Here is an 18426-nt window from a genome sequence, read left to right as displayed (position 1 = left end):
AAGATATGTCATCCTGACATGTGACAGTCAGGGGTGTACGTGGAACACTTTCCAAAAGGCCCGTCTCAGGCAACAGACCTGTGCACTGGTTGCTACTGTGGAAACGGGCACCCCAGCCTCATCACCCAGTGTCTCCCCGGAGACTGAGCTACAAGCTCTGGCACCTACATCTCCAACCTGGCAGCCCCCTGCCCCGCCTCTTTACAGCCCCTTCTCCCACCAACAGGAAGGACTCAGACTCTACAGGTAGATTTTTAAGCTTACAAAAATAAGAGACTACCCACAAAACTCCAAATCACCACCAATACATTTATTTGTGGGAGATGGGGTCAGATCTTACTATGAACTTTAAAACTGGATAGGACTAGATACACTGATCTGCCCAACCTCTGGGTATTCACAACTGCACAGGTAACCAGATCCTGCGCGCGAGGCATCACCATTCAACAGATGAGCACTGGATGAGGAGGACACATTCTGAGTAGTCACATGATTTCCCATTCAGAGGCAGGTGCTGCCCTCATATCATTAGTGTTGAGAAAAACGCAGGCAGAGCCTGGCATTTGCGTCCTAGCATAGGCCTAGACATGATGGTGGCCGTGTGCCAGGGGATCCGCCCTATTTACAAAGCAGCAGAATGATGCTCCCAGCTGAGCTGCAGGATGGGCGCTGGGCTGACTGGAGGGGTAGACGGGGTGGGGTCCGACCCCATTAGCCTTTCCCCATCCAACCTGGGCCCCCACAAGCCATTCTCTGGCCCTCTGCATTAGACAGACTCAGCAAATCTGGGAGATATGGGGAGTCTGCCAACTCCCCACCTCACCCCACCTTCCCCAGGTCTGGCAGGTGACCCAATCCACTGGGTGCAGCCCCACCCCCGCCCAACCCCACATCTGGACAGACACATGGCAAATATGGAAACTGAAGCCCGGCTGGGCTGGAGCACATCTGGTTGTTGCTGGGTTGGAGTCGTCTTGCAGGTGTCCTAAGATGGTCAGGCCTCACCCACCGTGGCCAGGTTGAGACTGTGTTTTTTAGATGATTCAGGTTACTCCAGGGCAAAGCATGATCCTGATGACACCCGGCGGAAAAGCAGGCTGGAGCCTCGGAAGAGCTGGCCCTGGACCAGAAGGAAAAGTAGGGTGAGTGGGGAGGCCACGGTTCCTCATCCCTCCTAGAGGAAGGCCAGTGTCAGGCAAAGAAGGGTCCAGGAGCTCGAGGACCCAGGCTCGGGGGTGGAGGGCCTGGGCCTGTATCCCTGGAGGGCAGAATCTACCTGTGCTGAAGCAGGAGGGAGTGGCTCATTTCCTGCCCAGGGGTGTCTTTGGGGCTACTCAGTAGGAGAGCCCTACGGAGGAGGTTCATTGCCCCCCTTGCTTCAGAGCCCAAGTGGTCTCTTTCAATGCCCATGGGGAGGATGCAACACACTTACACTGACCAGGGTCACTGGGAAGAACTGTGGCTCTCCTCCCTGCTTCCCTCCCATCTTCCTCTTCTCAGCCTTGAGGCCAGTCAGCACTCGGCTCCCTCCAGGCTATTGCCCCATTTCACAGCGAGGCAAACCAAGGCCAGGAAAAGGAAAGGTTCTGCCCTTGGCCAGAGCCTGGACCCCTGACTGCTGAGCCCAAGAGCTCCGGCCAGGGAGAGGTGCCTTCAGCACAGAACATAAGAACCCAAGGCTGGTACTGCTGCCAGGTCCCCATGTGGCCCAGCTCCACCCACAGGCTCTCCTGGGCCCAGGAATGTCCTGTAGGAGGGAGGAGTCGGTCTCCAATGCAGACTCAGTCAAACTCAGCTGAACTGGTCACAGACCTCGAATTTTCCACCCATGTTACTTGACGGATAAGCAGTTCCTGGGCTTTCCCACCTGCGACCTGGGCCAGATTTCCCTTATTCTTACCCTAAGAGTCTTGAAGACTCGAAGAAGAAAAAGTCTTGTCTGATGTATAATCTTAAAATAAATCCACACTTGGCCAACCTCAAATCCTTTCTGAAATTAGGTAACATGCAAATTTAATTTAAATGCCTTATATATACCAAGTGTCTCCTCACAGCATTAGATTCCATGAAACCACATCTTTCCATGCCATGAAGCATCCACAAAATCATTTCAGCTGAAGGATGTGGCAAAGAACAGGAAAGGCCTCCTCCGTCCAGTGCTTGCTCACCTGCACACTCAGGTACTTCCAGCAGTGAATCCAGGATTTGAACACCGGGGAGTAAGGTGGGAGCCCAGCCTGCAGCCTGCCCGGGAAGGAGAGTGTAGATGCAGAGAACAGTGGGAAGACAGCCAGCCACAGGGAAGGTGCTTCGAGAAGGAACGACTTTGAGCTGCCACCCGTCCGTACCCTGACACCACAGTTCACCCCACAGGGTGCTGGGAAGTGCCAGCGGAAGCCAGGGTGCCTGGCAGGCCGAGCCTACACACAGGTGGGAGGGGCAGTGCTGGAAGGTCCCCCCCTCCCCACAGCCTTGGTAAAGTGGCAAGTAGGGGGGCGCACACCTACCCGCAGTTGTTCACAGCCATGAGGTCGCCGACTAGCAGGAAGGGGTAGGTCAGCATGCTCACTGCGATCTGAAACCCAGAGAGGCCTTAGTGCCAGTGGCCCACCCTGGCCCGGGAAGCAGGGACATGCCACGCTAACACCCTGTACCAAGACCTGCCTCTAGTCATTACCAGGGTTGGCTTCCTAGGCCCTACTTGGGTCTGCAAGGCAGTGGGAAGGAAGAGCAGCTGGCTCGACTTACCCCCATCACGAACTTGGTATAGCTCCGGATAGCCAGGGCCTGGCTGAACTGAGGAGACAGAAAGGAAGAGCAGTTTGCCACAGGCACCTCAGGACGCAGGCTGCAGCTCACATGCCTTCACCCCACCCTCTGCACTCAGCTCCTCACAAGCATGCCGCACACGCCACCGTTCCTGTCCGGACTCGGGGGCAGAAGCGGGGTAAGCGGACTGAAGGGAGTCCTGAGAAGGAGACTAGGTAAGTGGATCTGCTGCCGCTACTGGTGCAACCCCACTGGACTGTGAGCCTCAGGGCTGAGCCTGGGCCTGCCTGATCAATACCCAGGGCTTGGCACACGGTGCTAAGACAGACATGCACCCTGACACCCAGAGATGAATCCTGGCCCATGGGGTGAGGCGAGGGCAACTCCAGGCTTACTGCCACCTCCACCTCAGCAAGCTTTTCCCACTTCAGACCCCAACTTCTCAAATTCTGCTTTGCTGAAGCAAGCAGCTCCTAGTGAGGAAAGGAGACTCCTCACCCTCAGCTTCTTGTGGAGCGGCCATCCCACCAGATCGATGCCCTGGGGCCTTGGCAGAGATTTGCTCAGATGTTTGCCTGAGTGGCTTTGACAAGCCCGGCGGCCTCATCTTGGCCTTTAAGCCACACACAGAAAAGCACTCAAAAAACACTATCAACAATGTGTTGACCGCTGTTGTTGCTAACGTAAGCACAGCTGCCTCTGGTCAGACAGCTGCCCACCTAGACCAGGAACCACTGAGCTGTGTAATCCCTGTCCCCTGACACCCTGGCTCTGTATGTGACAGCAGCAGCTCATCCACCCACAAGGCCCCCGAGAAGGGGCAGAACTGCAGGAATGTGCCACTGCGATTGCAGATGAGGTGGGTCTCTATGGAGCCACTTTAAATTTGCTGACATTGAAAGGCCAGTTAAGACTCACCTGCCCAGGTCAAGTAACCAGTCTCCCTGCAAGCAGAGGCTCCCATCTGGGATGGGAACTCCTTACCACACAGAACAACATGTGCCAGACACACACACACGGAACATGACCCACTTCCCGCCCAAGTGATTCTGGCAGACAGGTCCCCAGGCCCTCCCCTAGCCTCCTGGGTGTGGCAATACCCACTGTGAGAATGTCTGGATACCACAATCCCCAGCCACTGCTGCTCCCTACCTCTTATCTTGGTTCAGGCAGAACCGGTCAACCCCTCAGGCACCTGAACGGCCTTCTTCAACAAGTGCCGTGTAGATGGACCAGACCTTCCTATGCTTGACCTGACAGGCTAAGAGGTCTTTGTGTACTAGGCTGTGTAGACCACAGCTCACAAAATAGGAGGGTGAGCCTGGACTGCATACTTCCTAGCAGATCTGAAAAAACTCAGAGGAACACAGCCTACCTTTGGCCTGGCCAGGGACCTAATTCCAGCCCTGTTAGTTCCAGCTGAGTGACTGTTGAGAGCCCAGAGTCTCTCCAGAATTTGTGATCTCTGGGTCTCAATTTCTGTATTGGTAAACGGAACATTATGCCTGCCCTGTTCTCTTCACAACTAGGACGCCGTCAGATCAAAGGCCATAGTGTTCACAAAAGTGTTTTGAAAAGCAAAAGACATGATGCAAAGGTCAAAGGGTGATCACTATTGGCTGGTCTATCTCCTGGCTTCCTGAGCCCTAGTTGGGTCACTGCCTCAGAGAAGCCTTAGATAATAAGCTGGGGTCTGCTTTTAAGGCTTCCCAGGGACAAGCATTTCGTTAATTCCTCCCAGGTCTGGATAATAATCTGGAATCTTGCCTCTCCAGGCCATTCTCCCCTTAGACAAAGCTGACTCCAGGGGCAATGAGAGGTCCTCTCTCGCCCTCCGGGCCTGATGCTCAGAATCCCAGAATCCTCGAGTTTGCCCCAGACCCTGGGCATCAGCAGTACACGGAAAGAAGGACAAGTCCTTGTTCCAACCAACCTGGGAACCTGGATTCTGGTCGTTTCCCAGCCCCCCTGGGGTGTCACTCACGCTGTCATCCACCAGGTAGGCATTGATGAAGTGGGCCAGCAGGTTACAGCCCCACAAGAAAACCACATCGCCCAGGAGGTGAGGGATTAATCCACTAAAAAACAAGGTAAGCAGAGATGAGCAGGAGAGGGAGAGGAACAGTTCCTGGGGGCTCCACACCCAGGAAACAGGCAGGGATGTTCCAGGCTCAAAATCTTAGCATATTCAATGGCATAGCCTCAGAAAAGAAGCCTGCAGGGGCCAGCAGTTATGCACACTGGGAAGGTAGTGCTCCTTTTCCCATGGGGAGGTGTTATATGCCGCTCTGGACGCCAAAAATTAGTTAAGGGTCTCAAGCAGTTTTAGATGTGAATGCTGCCAAATCTGGAATTTTCAAATGCAGTTAATAAGAGTGCCTACGTGTCATAATTTTCTCCTGGCCTCTTTACCTAACCAACTCTCAGAAAACACACTGCTCAATGTATCTGTTCTCTTCAACCCTGAAAATATTCTATCAAAAAGATTATATGTAAGCATTTACAAGGAGGGCTAACTTTTTAAATGATGGCCTTTATAGGATTAACAGCTCCACAAACGGCTAAGGAAGGTTCCCAAGATGCAGCGCTGAGGGCAAAGGGCCAGTTTGAGGTCAGTGGGTCCCACGTGCCTCTTGTGTTTCTAAATGTGTTTGCTTGTTTAGGTACGGGGAGTGCCCGGGAGGATTCCCCAGGAGATGGATGGCTGTCTCCTGGGAGGAGAAGCAGAATTATGGTTTTTGAATTTAAAATAAAAAATCTTACTATAAAATATTTGAAAAACTCAAAAGAATATATGTAATACATCTATGAGGAATATTAATAAAATGAACCTCTGTGAATGCAATTTCTAATCCTGTCATCCCTGCCTGTGCTCAGATTGACGACATGCGACATATAACCTTTCGTGCTTTCTATTCACTGTAACAGGTATGCGTATCACCTGTCCCAAAATCACACGGAGAAAAAGAACCCAAAGAGTAGGCATCTGTTATGTGGGAATCCCATTCACACACCAGAAGAGAACTACGTGGTGTGAGAAATGCCAGAGGTGGTGATGTGCCGTGTTTTAAGATGGGTGGCCGTTTCTATAGGGCAGCCATCAGCCGGAGCCCAGTGGCTACTCCTTTGACAGGGTACATGGTCTCCCAGGGCTCCAGACGCTCTGCACTTTGTCACCTCACATCCAACTTACTTCACCTATAAAGAGAGCGCATACTGAAAAGACGATGTTCAGAAAGAATAAAGCACAGACAGAACCCAGAAGCCACGCTGAGTTGATTTTTGATTTGCCTTAAGGTCTAGGCAGTGACATCCATGCTGACAGGCATGTAACAAACGTTGGTTTGTTACCAGGTACATGTGCAAATATATGTGTGCATACTTATACGTACATATGTGTGTGTGTATGAATATAAATCAGAGTTGAGCAAGCTTGGCACTACTGACATTTCGGGCTGAAGAATTTTTTTTTTCTTCCCCCAAGAGACAGGGTGTCAGTCTGTCACCCAGGCTGGAGTGCTGGGGTGCAATCATCACTCACTGCACCCTCCTGGGCTCAAGCCATCCTCCCACCTCAGCCTCCTGGGGAGCTAGGACTACAGGTGCGTGCTACCACACCCAGCTAATTTTTTAAAACATTTTTGTAGAGACAGAAGTCTCACTATGCTGCTCAGGCTGGTCTTCAACTCCTGGCCTCAACTAATCCCCTGCCTCAGCCTCCTGACAGCTGCAGAAACCACTGACGCGAATCCTGAGTAAGTGGGATCACAGATGCAGGCCACGACGCCTGGCTGAATGAATACGCCTTTGTCGCGGGGCTGTCCTGTGTACCGTAGGATGTTTGGTGGCATCTCTGGCCTCTACCCACTAGATGCCAGTTGTGACAAACAAAAGATGTCTACAGACACTGCCAGTGTTCCCTCGGGAGCAAATTCACCTCCTGAGAACCGTATATTTACATATTATATACGCATACATGCAGACACACCTACAAACAGTCATTTCTTGGTTAAATGAGGGGCCATAAATTAAAAACATCTGGCAAACTGGAAAACCATGCGATAAAAGACTTCTTTTTAATAATATGGAGCCTAGTATCTAGTATTTGTCACGTACCTATCACCATGTACATTGCTGCCTAGACCTTAAAAAGGCAAATCAAAAAACAACTCATCAAACCTGGCTTCTGGGTTCTGTCTGTGCTTTATTCTTTCTGATCATAGTCTTTTCAGTATGTGCTTTCCTTAGAGGTGAAGTAAGCTGGAAGTGAAGTGCAGGGTGTCCCAGGTGCCCTGCCAAAGGAGCAGGTCCTGGGCTCCACTCGATGGCTGCTCTACAGAAAGAACCACCCAGCAGGATAAGATTTTCTGACTTTTCAAGAGACGCCAGAAATGTGGACTTCTGTGCAAAATATCTGAAATGTTAACGTTAACAACTAATTTGTCAGAAAAGCAATGTCAAACAGAATCCATTGGCTGTAATCAGCCTGTGAGCTTCCAGAGCTCCACCCTCCGTCCAATCAAGATTTTCAGTCATGTTTTAGCAGTGGGGCCAAGGACTACGCAGTGACCAAGCTCATGAAGACCAGCCCCACACCCACCGCAGGAGGAGGGCTAGCAGGGCTGGTCGGTGCATCTCCACTTTTACGTGAGCCACGGCCTGAAAAGGGCTAAGCAGCTTGGACGCGCTACGGAGCTCTAGAGAGCCGGTGCAGCCCACAGGCTAGGGCCGGGCTATGTGGTTCATCCCAGCCAGTAGCTGTGGTCTGAGAGGTTAAGGACACACCTGTTAGTAGAGCCATGCCCATGGCCAGTTATGGGGTGTATAAACTCACGTACACAAAGAATCCCAGGAGCCCTTCCTCTTTGAAAATCTTCCCAATGGAGCTCAGCACACCACTGTGAAAAAGGCGAGACAGAGACACCGGGTCATGCCGCCACCTACCAGAAGCCCAGCCCTTGGTGTGGGGCTGAGCCTACCAACTCTGCTCAGATCCAGCCGGTCCTGGCGGGGATGGGGAGGACTATTACCAGGAGGAACCAAGTAGAAAGGCACAGAGAGAAAGGCACAGAGAGTGCTTGTTCAGGGTGAGGAGTAGTTGACACAGTTCACGGAGACTGAGGAAGCCCCACCTCCCCCAGGGGCAGCCCACTAGCAGTGCTCTACTGTGTTTTCTGTGAGCCGGGAGTTTAGGAATGCGTCTCCCGACATGGGGCACTGCTGCAGAGGCGGCAGGCCGCTCTTACCTGGCCCTCACACTTATCTCTGCTTAAACAACCCTCCAGCAGAGGAGCCCGCAGGCCCGCCGAAGACAGTAAGAGTAGGAGGGGGTGATGAGCAGAGAAAATCACTTTCCCCGAGGGCAGGGAAGGAATACAGGGCCCTACAGGAGGAGACACTGGAACCAGCCTAGGAGACACCTGGCACTCCCCAGCAGGGAGCCGGGGACTCATGCCTGGCCACTGCACCTGTTAGAGATGAGAGGACAGGCTGTGGGGTCTTAGGTGTGAAGTGCCAAGGAAGCTCAATAACAACTTTGGTGACCTGTGGCTGGACACATCAACTGGCTTGTCCTGAATGGAGGCTGTGCACAGCCCAGGGGGAAGGGATAACCTAACAGAGGAAGCCAGTGGAAGGCAAAGTCCTGGGTAGCCCTGGTCCCAGGTCATCCCAGCCCGGCCAGGCCTAGCCCCACCACTCACAACAGCCAGATTATACCCTCCTGGTCCCAACTGCCAACCTCATACTTCAGTCTAGGGGAATGGGCCAATTTCCCATTAATGACCCCAGTGAGACATCATGCCAGCTGAGCTTCCTGGGGTCGTGGCCTCACAGGACAGCTGCCAAAAATAATGACCCCAGGAAATGAGAGTCTTAGAGAGAAAGAGCAGCCCAGGTGTGTCCTTCTGCCACATGCCTCTTGTGTCAACACATGTGTCCTCGCACCTGCCCAGGCCTGCGTGCAGATCTAGGTGAGGGTCTGGTATACAACTGAAGGGATAAGCCCCAAGCCCATGGGGTACATGGCTTCTTCACAGAGGAAGAAAAGAGTTACCAGCTGGAAAAATCATTAGAGCATTACCTTGGGAGTCCAGGAGGAGACCTCAGCTCAGCCCTAAGTGGCAGAATCAGCTCTGGTGCCAGAAATCCTAATCCAAACTGACTGCAATCCCACTCACCCTTCTGCAAAGGCATCTAGGCTCATCTAGGGCTGCCCTTGATAAGAGAGGGGGAAGAGAAAATGGCCCTGGACAGACTATGGAAGCTACTGCTGCATTCCTCAGAAGCCAGGCAGCAGGCTGAGCTCACACGGGACTAGGGCAGAAAAGGTGCAGCAACCAACCCCGGCACGGCCTGCCCCGGCAGACTCTGAGAGGGTAACAGGGCCACTCTGCCAGTCCCAAGAGTCACCCACCTGTACTTGGCCTCCCGTCCCACAAACTGGACCATGCAGCGCATTGAGATGACTGAGGAAAAAGAAAACACACACAGGTGACATAGTGGGCCAAACCTCATGACACCCCAGCCACCAGTGCCGGGTGCAGAGTGGCCACTGAACAACATGCCTATTGAGAGAGGAGGAGAGGAAGAGGGTCTCTGGGATTCCCTGGCACACGCCATGACCGCAGGGTCCCATTTCTTCTGCCTGGGAAGAGCTCCACCTCTCTCTGGAAAGAATTCCAACCTCTCCTCAGTGGGGTCGGTTCCAGTAGAATACCCCCACCCCACTACCACTTCCCAACTGGTCTACAACTGTCTATTTCCAGTCCACAAGGGGGTACCCCTCACCCTACGCCCCCACCCCGGCTTAGATAGTCTCATGGGAAGGTGGGCAGCTTACCATGCAGGGGGTGGGCCAACATGCGGGACACGCACTGCATCATCATCTCATAGGAGGTCTGGAAGAGAGCATGGGGTGGAGACTCGCCACCCTCGGCCTGTCTCTGGAACTGGCCCTCGAGGGGAGCTACAAGTGCTTACGAGGGAGAAACCTGTCCCATGGACTGCACATGGGGTCAGTCTGCCAAGGATGGCTCCACCTGTTGCCCACTTGCCAGCTCCCCACCCAGGAGTGCTGCCCAGTCCCAGGCTAGGCCCAACAATGGCTGAGAAGGCTTTCTGGGGCTCCCCGTGCATCCAGGCCAGGGCTCCTTCCCACACCACCCCACCCATGCATGCATGAGAACACAACTCAGCTCAGTGACTCGTCAATGACCCGCCCAACTTGGGGGTGAGAAACCTTCAGGCTCCCCTCCATGCGCCTCTCCCTCTCTGACTCTTCATACCCACCTCCTTCACAACTTTCTTCAGGGAAGTCTTCATGTCATCCTTGTTGGAAACCTGCTCGATCTCATCTGGAGGGAAAACCTGAAACAAACAGAGAGGGGCCAAGAAGAAAGCTCAGCAACGCCTCTTCCAGGGAACAATTCAGGGACTCGGCGGCAGGAACCAGCTCCAAGTATTTCCTCTGCAGTGTCTGCTGGCTGGGCCCGCCTCAGGCAACCTCCAGGTCTGGAGCCTCAGGGACAAAGAAAGCTACTATCTGGTGTCACAGCTGTGGGAAAGCAGAACTACGGCGTGGGAGCTCTCCCACGGGGCTGGAGTGAAGCCCCCAGTGGTGTGGGAAGGAGGCAGGACCAGGGTAACTGGCTGCTGCAGGGGTGGCTGGGAGCATGAGGAAACCTTGGGCCACTGTTCCTGGCTTTGCGCCGGCTCACCTTCTTCATGCTACCCCGGGTCACGGTGGAGAGGGCGTTGGACATCAGCCGGGGGCTCAGGCCTCGGAACAGCCCTATCTTACCATCCACTTGCACGATGTACTTGGCTGTAAGAAAACAGAGGCGGTAGAGGAGTCACACCCAGTTCAGGGCCACCCACTCCTGGGTCACACACACCCAGACCAGGCTCAGTTTGTCCTTCAGGTAACTGCTGACTATCAGTTCATACCTTTTCTTGCTTTTTTTTTTTTTTTTTTTTTTGCTTTGAAAACTCTACTTGACAAACTCAGCTGTGATTTCTCAGCAACTCAAATGCTGCAACACAGAAAACAATTCTGTTTGTTAAAAATTAAGTTTTTCTTGAGGAAAAGAAAACAGGAAAGACAGAGAAAGTACCCACAGGGAATGATGAAGTTTGCAACCTCAAGGAGGGAAAAAGGCAAAGGAAGGGCTCCCAGGAGACAGCCTCCACCCTACTACTGTGCTATACCCAGGATACCACCTGCTATACCCAGGATACCACCTACTATACCCAGGATACCACCTGGCACCTTTGGCATTTATTAGTCAAGGGAAAAACAAGTCGATAGAGAAGTAACTAAAACAGAGGCACCAATGAACAAGTCCACAGAATAAACTTAAATGTGAGGGATGCCAGGCCCTACCCGTGTGAGTTAGTGTTTTCTTCATTAGGGTCTATCTTTCTAAGGATACCTTTCATGACGTTTCATTGTTTTCTATCAACATTTTGAACATGTTTTAAATGGAAGGGTGGGTATTTTTATACACCTGTGCATCTGGAAGTGAGCAGACATTCGCTCAGACAGCATGCTCTCCCTTTTAGACCCATGATTTTAGCTCTCTGGCACCGCACAGAGGCAGGAAGAAGCAAATATGCCTTTTGCTCCTCCGCAGATGTCTGCCAGCCCAGCAATTCAACGTCACAGCTAGCATGGGTTTTTCACGAGGCTGAGAACACCTGTTACCTGTTCATGTGATTTCCTGAGATGGGGGTGGGCTGGAAAGAGAGGAGGAGGAGGGAAGGGGATGCTGGGTGACTTGGCAAGGAGCCCTACTTCAGAGTGAACAGGCAGAAGGAAAACTTGCTTTGGGGGAGGGTGAGGGGATCCTGGTGAGGAGAGGGAGCCTCAGGACCTCTGTGTGTGATCCTGAGCAAAACATCCACCCTCTTCCATCGGATCCGCCCACCAGTGGAAAAAAAAGGAATAAGGACCTTCATTTCTCCCCATTTCTGAGAGGACTGAGGAAGAAGTGAGAGAGGAGGATGCTGAAATGCCTGCAAGGGCCTCTGTGCCCAAGGCCTCGGGCTGGCCAGGGCCTCCCTCATTCCCGTCTTTCCGCAGTTCCGGAATCCCTCTGGGAAGTTCCTTCTTCTCCACCAGAGAATGTCACGACAGCTGCGATACTTTCAGCCAAGACATGTAGAGGAGCAGACGCTGTCCACACTGTACCAGAGATCCAGATGGCGGCCCCTCCCTGACTCCAGAGCAGGTCTGGTGTCTGGATGCCCAATGAACATCTGCTCACACCTAGACTGAAGCTCCATTTATATAAACAAGGCTGGGGCATGCATCAGAACTCTGCTCTTCCTCACAAGTGGCAGTAAGGTGGGGGTCAAGTTCCCTCCGCTCTAAGTCCTTTTGGGAATGGCAGTGTCACATGAATAGAGATGACTGGGCTCTAACCTTGCCTCTCAGAGCACAGCACGTGCAACCAGATCCAGAGGAAGCCCCATGCAGGGCCGCAGCCCCCCGCCCCGGCTGCCTTACCTCTGTATACCGCTTCACTACGCAGTGGTCAGGGGCCTTCCTACCTCTGTCATTCCCCCTCCACTACGCTCACAATTTTTAAGTAAAAAACAACACAAACACATTTCCTCACAAGATGACACATTCCGCCTGGCCCTAGACTCTGCACTCAACAACACAGGGACAAACTGGAAGAGAAATATGACCCCCAATTCTGCTAACAGCATGTGAAGTGGAAAAGATAACACAAGAGGCCAAGCCCCGAGTTACTCAGCAGAAAGAAAGATTCTGGAGAACATTCTAGACAACCAAACAGGCAAGAGCAGAGGCGCAGGGAACTCGAGAGGATTCGCCTGGAATGGAACTCCGGCTGTGAACACGGAGAGAAAAGGCACATTTAAAGAAGGCCCTCATCACGATTGTCTGGCAAGGGTGGGGACCGGGAAAGGGACAGTGAGGGTGAACATGAGAAGGCCCTGGCCAGCTGGCACCTGTGGGCCGGCAACAGAGGCAGCAAGGCGGGCTTCTTGGTGACTGACAGGAAGCTTCTTGGGAGCTTACAGGAAGGCCTGGGCAGAAGAAGCTGACCTTACTTTGCAGACAAGGGGTGCAGCCGGGCCAGAGTAGGTAAGTGGCCCTCCCAAGCTCACACAGCCCACAGAAGTGAAGCTGCAATTCACTGCACACCATTCTGTAACCAACAGATAGAGACATCAGAGTGAGTGAGCACTACGCTGCCTGCGGAACGCAGGGGAAACAAGACACCCAGGTGGGATGAAAGAAAAGAACTCGGGAGGGGCCCCACAGGCCTCCTCCTGGAGTAGCAGGGCCAGCCTGCTCACAAGGCAAAAGGAAATCACCCCCACGCCTGTTCAGGGCAGCAGAGATAACAGGGATTGGTGTCCTGGACTGGCCCCTCTCTCAGGCACCCGTGACGGTCCCCTCCTGCTGTCTGGGCTGGCAGCTGGCAGCTACAGGCAGAAGAGGTGGACCAAAACTGTGTGGTTCACCTGCTCCCACCTCGACACCATGCCCTCTCTGGCCACGCTCAGATCCCCTCCCCGTGCCAGCTCAACTCCGTGTGCCATGCTGCATGGTAGCTTCTCCCCACTTGAGGCCTCTTTTCTGTTGACGTGGGTTTTCCTGCTCGGGAGGCACACTCACCGTAGGTGAAGAAGCTCGGCAGGTAGAGGACCTTCCTCCCCAGCACATTGGTCCCAAGGGTGGGGGGCATCGGCTCATGACCCACCTTTAGAGTTAACAAAGACAAAGGGACTATCAGAGTCTACTGGTGACTCAGCCTCACCACCTCTCCTCAGTCTCCTGTCCCCTTTGCCTAACTCTTCTCCCACAAATTCTAATGTGGTTCTTGTTCCGGTTTTCCCCATCAAAACATGCCAGAAAGCTCATCAGTGTCTCTAACCATCGGCAGCACGTAATCTCCCAATGAACAGAAACGCCTGGTCCCAGATACTACCCCAACCACAATCCAAGTCACACCCACACCCCAACATCGTTACATTCAAATCCCAGATATTCCCAGCAGAGAACCCCATTTGTATGTCCTTCAAACCCCACTCCCAGCTCAGAATAAATCTCAATTATTCTCATCTCCAGTTGAAAAACTTCATTCCAACCTCAATTCCAAACGTGACAATAAGAAAACATCATACGCAAGCTTCAGACAGATCAGTCATCCATTCCAAAGTGCACCCCAAACTCAAATTTCTTAACAAATCTACTGCAGACACCTCCACGTCTATTCCTCCCATTCCCAGGCTTAGCAAACTGTTTCCTCAAATTCCAGCTGTTCCTCAGATATACCCTCTGCTGCGTTCTCATCTCAATCACCTGACATCCCTGTGACAAAATGACCTGCTCATTTCTGTATGGCTTTGATAGTTCTCGCTGTACAGATGCTTTGCATATCTGAAATATTTATTAAACTCTTAGGTGGGTGAAGGACCATCCATATCCACGTGAGGAGCAGGAAGTCTCTGTCAAGGGGTGAGAGCCACTGCTGCCAGGCAGGGGACAAGGTGTCAGAGCAGCACCTAGATGGGGAGTGAGAAGGCCCCTTCCTCCCTTGGCAGGGATCAGGATACCAGCCCTGTGCCCTCTAAGCAGACTAGCCAGTCCCATGGACCAGAGAGATTCCTCTGAGATGCAGAAGTTTTGGCCTGCAGCTGTGGGAGGTGGTGGCAGCTTAGAAAGCTCTACCTTGGAAACCGGATAAGGTATGCTTCCAGCGCTTTTTGGGATCAACTACCTGTCCCCTTTTGCCTTTACCAAGCAAGTGCTTTTGAAAGCTCAGGCCATCTCCTGTGGATGTGATTCTGAGAGGCCTAACAAATTAATGATTGTAAACTGAAAATCTCCATGATGGGGACTGTCTTTAGAAGAAAAACATTTTGATCCAGTGAAGCCAAAGGAGGAAAGGGGTGGGTCAGCTGACCCAGGCAGCAAGTCCTTCCCTTCTAGACCTTTCTCTTCTGGGTTAAAAGCTCCAAGGTTCTGAGCTAAGTTTTGTCTTGATCTTTGTTCTCTTAAATACAGGTGGCATTCCTTTATACCTCCACTCCAAGTCACCGCCACTGCTCTCTTCCTGGCCTTACCCAGTTTAGTCACTACAATTTGGGAGTCCCACTGATCCCAATTTCACCCTTAAATCTGTGTGGTTCTCTCATATCCCCGTGGCTCCTAAATCTGTTGAATCTATTTTCTTAACTTCTATTGGGTTATCACAGGCACACTGGCTGTATCTCACCCCCATTCCTCTCACCTTCAAGTTTTGATGACTTGTTCCCAAATCACTAAACCCAATTTCATCCTCGAATCTGTTAACCCAGTCCTAACTACAGCAAATGCAGTGGCCCTGTGTCAGATACCAGCAGGGACAGTCTGTCATCTCAAAATCTCCAACTCCCAAGCCTGCCACCCCCATTCCCTGATCTAAGGCCCTGTATTCTTATGTAGTCAATCTAGACAACCCCAAATCTGTCACTCCACTCCTGCCACCCCCACTCCCAGTCATCTGCCTTTTTCAAGATATTACTCTGATTCCCAAGCAACACCCATTGAAGTTCTTACCCTAATATATGTTACACTCAACAGTGGCTGGGTTCAAATCAGACAGGCACCTCTGGGGCTTCAAAGGGGTTCATCCATCCTTACCTGCCCACCATTTTGTTCTTGTCACGCTTTGGTGTCCTTCATTCCCCCATTCCCTTCCCCAACCACCCTTAGTTCAAAGTTCTTTCAAACCAGATCAGCCATTGTCCAAATGATGAAGGCACCTCTTCGTTTCCTTCACATTGAGCCCTTGTGCTCCAGCATCCTTCACTCCACAGACGCTCCCACCTGCACACCCTAAAATCCTAGCCCTCACTCAGTCTCGTTCCATCAGCTTCCAGAACCCTCACTTCTCAGGTCCCACCAGTTCAACTGCTGTAAATACAATCTTAATTAGCCCTGTGAGTAAGACAGCCCTCACTCCCAAATCATAACCAAATGCCAGTCTTGGTCTCTACCCTCGCCCCTCAGCAATTTTCAAATCTGTCACAATTAGGGTCTAATCAGGCACCTTGATGCCCCTGACTGAATCTCCTCATTCTTTGTCTTATTCCTGGTCACACCCACAAATCTATTACCACTCCTCGGATCCCAGATTTCAATTACTCTCATTCTCAAGGCCTTCTCATTCCAATTTGCATTCTCTCAGTTCAATTATAAACATGGTAAAATCGGACACCCACCTGCCTCAACTCAAATCTTGGATGGGTCTCCACTTCCATTTTTACCTTCCTCCCCCCACCCTTCTTAACTGGAAAATTCTGGCCCAATGACCCCCATCAAAACTGTACCCATCCCAGCCACACCCACCTAATTCTCACACCTCCATACCCCCTTCATTCCAGCTCACTCTCTCCTTCTCTCAAGCAGCGCACTTCATCTGTACCGCATTGCCGGCCACCACCATATCTGCCAAGTGCCCGTGCATTCCTCCGTTCCAGAGACATCTTTACCTTGATCTCAATTTCTGGAAGCCCTTACCTATCCTGCCACCTATGTCTCCACTGTCCCTTCTGCCCAATTTCAATACTCGCATGCCCCTTCTCCTCATCCGCCCAGATACAAGCACTGTGATTCCTATCTCTGATCCCAACTATGATTTCCATTTTCTCCTCCAAATGCCTCATCTCCTTCCCCCTAAAAGCCTCTTCCTAGCTCCCCTCTCTAGACAAATCGCTGCCACTCCCCTCCCCCAATGCCGCCCCTATCTGTTCCCCTCCCCCCGTAAGCGTCACCCTGTCCCCTCCTCCTACCAAATCTGTCGTAGCCATCAAATCCAGAGCCCCCATCTCCGGTAAACTGATAGCATTCCCTGCTAAATTCTTTGCCTTTGCACTCTCCCACCAAATTAAATCACCATGAAACCCAAGACCTCCGTCCCCTCTGCCCACCCCCAGTCTGATGTCCTTCTTTACCTCCTAAATTTCTGGCCCTGGCACCCACTTTGTCCCCACCCCGAGACGCTTTAAATCTGTCTCTATTAAATGCAGAGCCCCCGTTCCCCTCTGCCCCAAATATGTGCTCCTCACTCTGTAAACACTTTGCCTGGGCCCCCAACCTTCCTCCCTATCTCTTCACCCAAACTTCTCCCCCCTCCCCCAATTCTGCTGCTTCTTCCCTCACCCCAAATTCGTTCCCTTCCCTATCTCAAGTCCATCATCCCCACTCCTTTATCCCCCAAATACATCTTTCCAGCCCATCGCCCTCTCCTTGGCATCCCCCAACTCGCGTGTTCCTTGCACCCTCTCCCAAATCTGTTGCTCTAACCCCTTCCTCTCCTTTCTGCATCCTAAAACCCGTGACCCCTGCGTTCCCAACTCCCTCACGGCTTCCCTCCCCTCCCACCCACTTCGGCCTCCAACCCGCCGTCCCCGCCCCTCTCCCCAAATCTGTCGCCATTGACTCCCCGCCCCAATCCTCCAAATCTTGGCCTGTCACCTTCACATCGGCCTCCCATCTCCCTACGGCGCCTCTGGTCCCCCACCTGGATGAGCAGCTTCACGTAGAGCAGCGGATGGCTGAGCGCCGTCACGCCCGCGCCCAGTGCCACGAAAAGAGCCTCAGTGGTCGGGGCGTTGTCCCCAGACCCCAGGCCCCCCGATCCGCCGTCCATCCTGCGAGCCGAGGGCTGAGCCGCAGGCCGAGGGTGGCGCGGATGTGCGCGGTGCGCAGGCGGTGGATCGCGAGCTCGGGCCTCGACCCCCGCCGCCGCGCCGCCGCGAGCTCCGGCTCCAGCTCCAGCTCCCGCCATCCCCGCGGCACCGCCGCGAGCCCAGGGCGCCACTTCCGGGTCCGAAGCCCCCATGGCGCCCGGCGGCGAGGTCACTCCCCGTCACGTGATGGAAGCCACGCCCCTCGCTAGCGTCAGGGGGCGGGGCCGGGTCGCACCACTCCAGACAGAGGGGGAGATCGGGAGCTTGGCGGGGCTGGTGAGACGTGCTGTCTGTGGCCCCGGGGACTTTTGGGGGCCTGGCAGGACTCTGGGTTGCCGGCCGGGGGTCAATGGTGACGGGCAGTCGGGGCCGCGGGCTCCGAAGTTGTGGCAGCAGCCGCAGGCCGAGGCGCTCCCCCGGGAGCCCCAGAGCGCGCGGGGGCGGGGTTCGGCGCCTCTGGCTACCAGACGTCCCCAATATGGTCTGAGACGCTTCCAAGCCCTCTCCCCTGCTTCGGGAGTTTTCTCCGCGGTTCTCGGCCCGCCCCTTTGCGGCCCAGATCCGAGTCGCTGCGGCCTCTGTGGAACTTTGCGCAAGCTGAACCTCCCGCTGCGGGACGAGCCCGGAGCCCCGAGCCCGAGCCCCTCTGCGGTCCCAGCCTCTTTGTCCGACCCCTTTACTACCCCCTCTGCCAGGAATGCCGTCCCCACCAGAGCAAATCCAGATGTCCCCTCAGCGACTGTGGGCACCCTCCCCAGCTGCGGGGCGTTCGCACGCCTTCCTTAGAGCCCGTGGTGGTAAAATTTGTTTTGCTCAAAAGTATTTGAGTGTCTCCCTCACTAGATCCTGAGGGTTTTAGTGAGTCCTTCAGTGTGAGCGCTCGCAGGCACTGACAGGTGCCTGTAGTTGATTTTTAGTTAATAAAAGTGAATAATCACAACTAGA

General features: G+C 53.2%; 1 protein-coding gene across 2 annotated transcripts; it reads right to left on the bottom strand.

Annotated features, from left to right (window-relative positions):
* Positions 1–288: 288 nt before the first annotated feature.
* MTCH1 (mitochondrial carrier 1) lies at positions 289–18011 on the bottom strand. Of its 2 annotated transcripts, none has more exons than XM_017522577.2 (12): positions 17313–17651; positions 13421–13505; positions 10488–10594; positions 10060–10137; positions 9611–9668; positions 9185–9236; positions 7608–7667; positions 4703–4847; positions 2749–2796; positions 2508–2575; positions 2169–2244; positions 289–1120 (listed from the first exon to the last, which is right to left on the bottom strand). In XM_017522577.2, the coding sequence occupies exons 1-12, from the start codon at positions 17631–17633 to the stop codon at positions 1049–1051; spliced, it is 1170 nt and encodes a 389-aa protein (XP_017378066.1). In that variant the 5' UTR covers positions 17634–17651; the 3' UTR covers positions 289–1048. The 2 variants fall into 2 exon arrangements, with proteins under 2 accessions (XP_017378066.1, XP_017378067.1); XM_017522578.1 differs by having other exon boundaries at positions 290–1120; positions 4754–4847; positions 17313–18011.
* Between the last annotated feature and the right edge of the window lie 415 nt (positions 18012–18426).

Source organism: Cebus imitator, unplaced genomic scaffold (genome assembly GCF_001604975.1).
Source record: "Cebus imitator isolate Cc_AM_T3 unplaced genomic scaffold, Cebus_imitator-1.0 Scaffold24, whole genome shotgun sequence".
In the NCBI taxonomy this organism is placed as follows: Eukaryota; Metazoa; Chordata; class Mammalia; order Primates; family Cebidae; genus Cebus; species Cebus imitator.
This window is presented reverse-complemented; position numbering and strand designations above follow the sequence as displayed.

Excerpts from the sequence above, each read along its gene's own strand:
- MTCH1 (XM_017522577.2), bottom strand. The coding sequence starts at position 17,633 with ATGGGGGCTTCGGACCCGGAAGTGGCGCCCTGGGCTCGCGGCGGTGCC. Across the intron at positions 10,595-13,420 it reads GCCGAGCTTCTTCACCTACG|CCAAGTACATCGTGCAAGTG; the intron begins GTGAGTGTGCCT and ends GTTTTCTTACAG. Across the intron at positions 7,668-9,184 it reads GGACGGGAGGCCAAGTACAG|TGGTGTGCTGAGCTCCATTG; the intron begins GTGGGTGACTCT and ends CCTTTTTCACAG.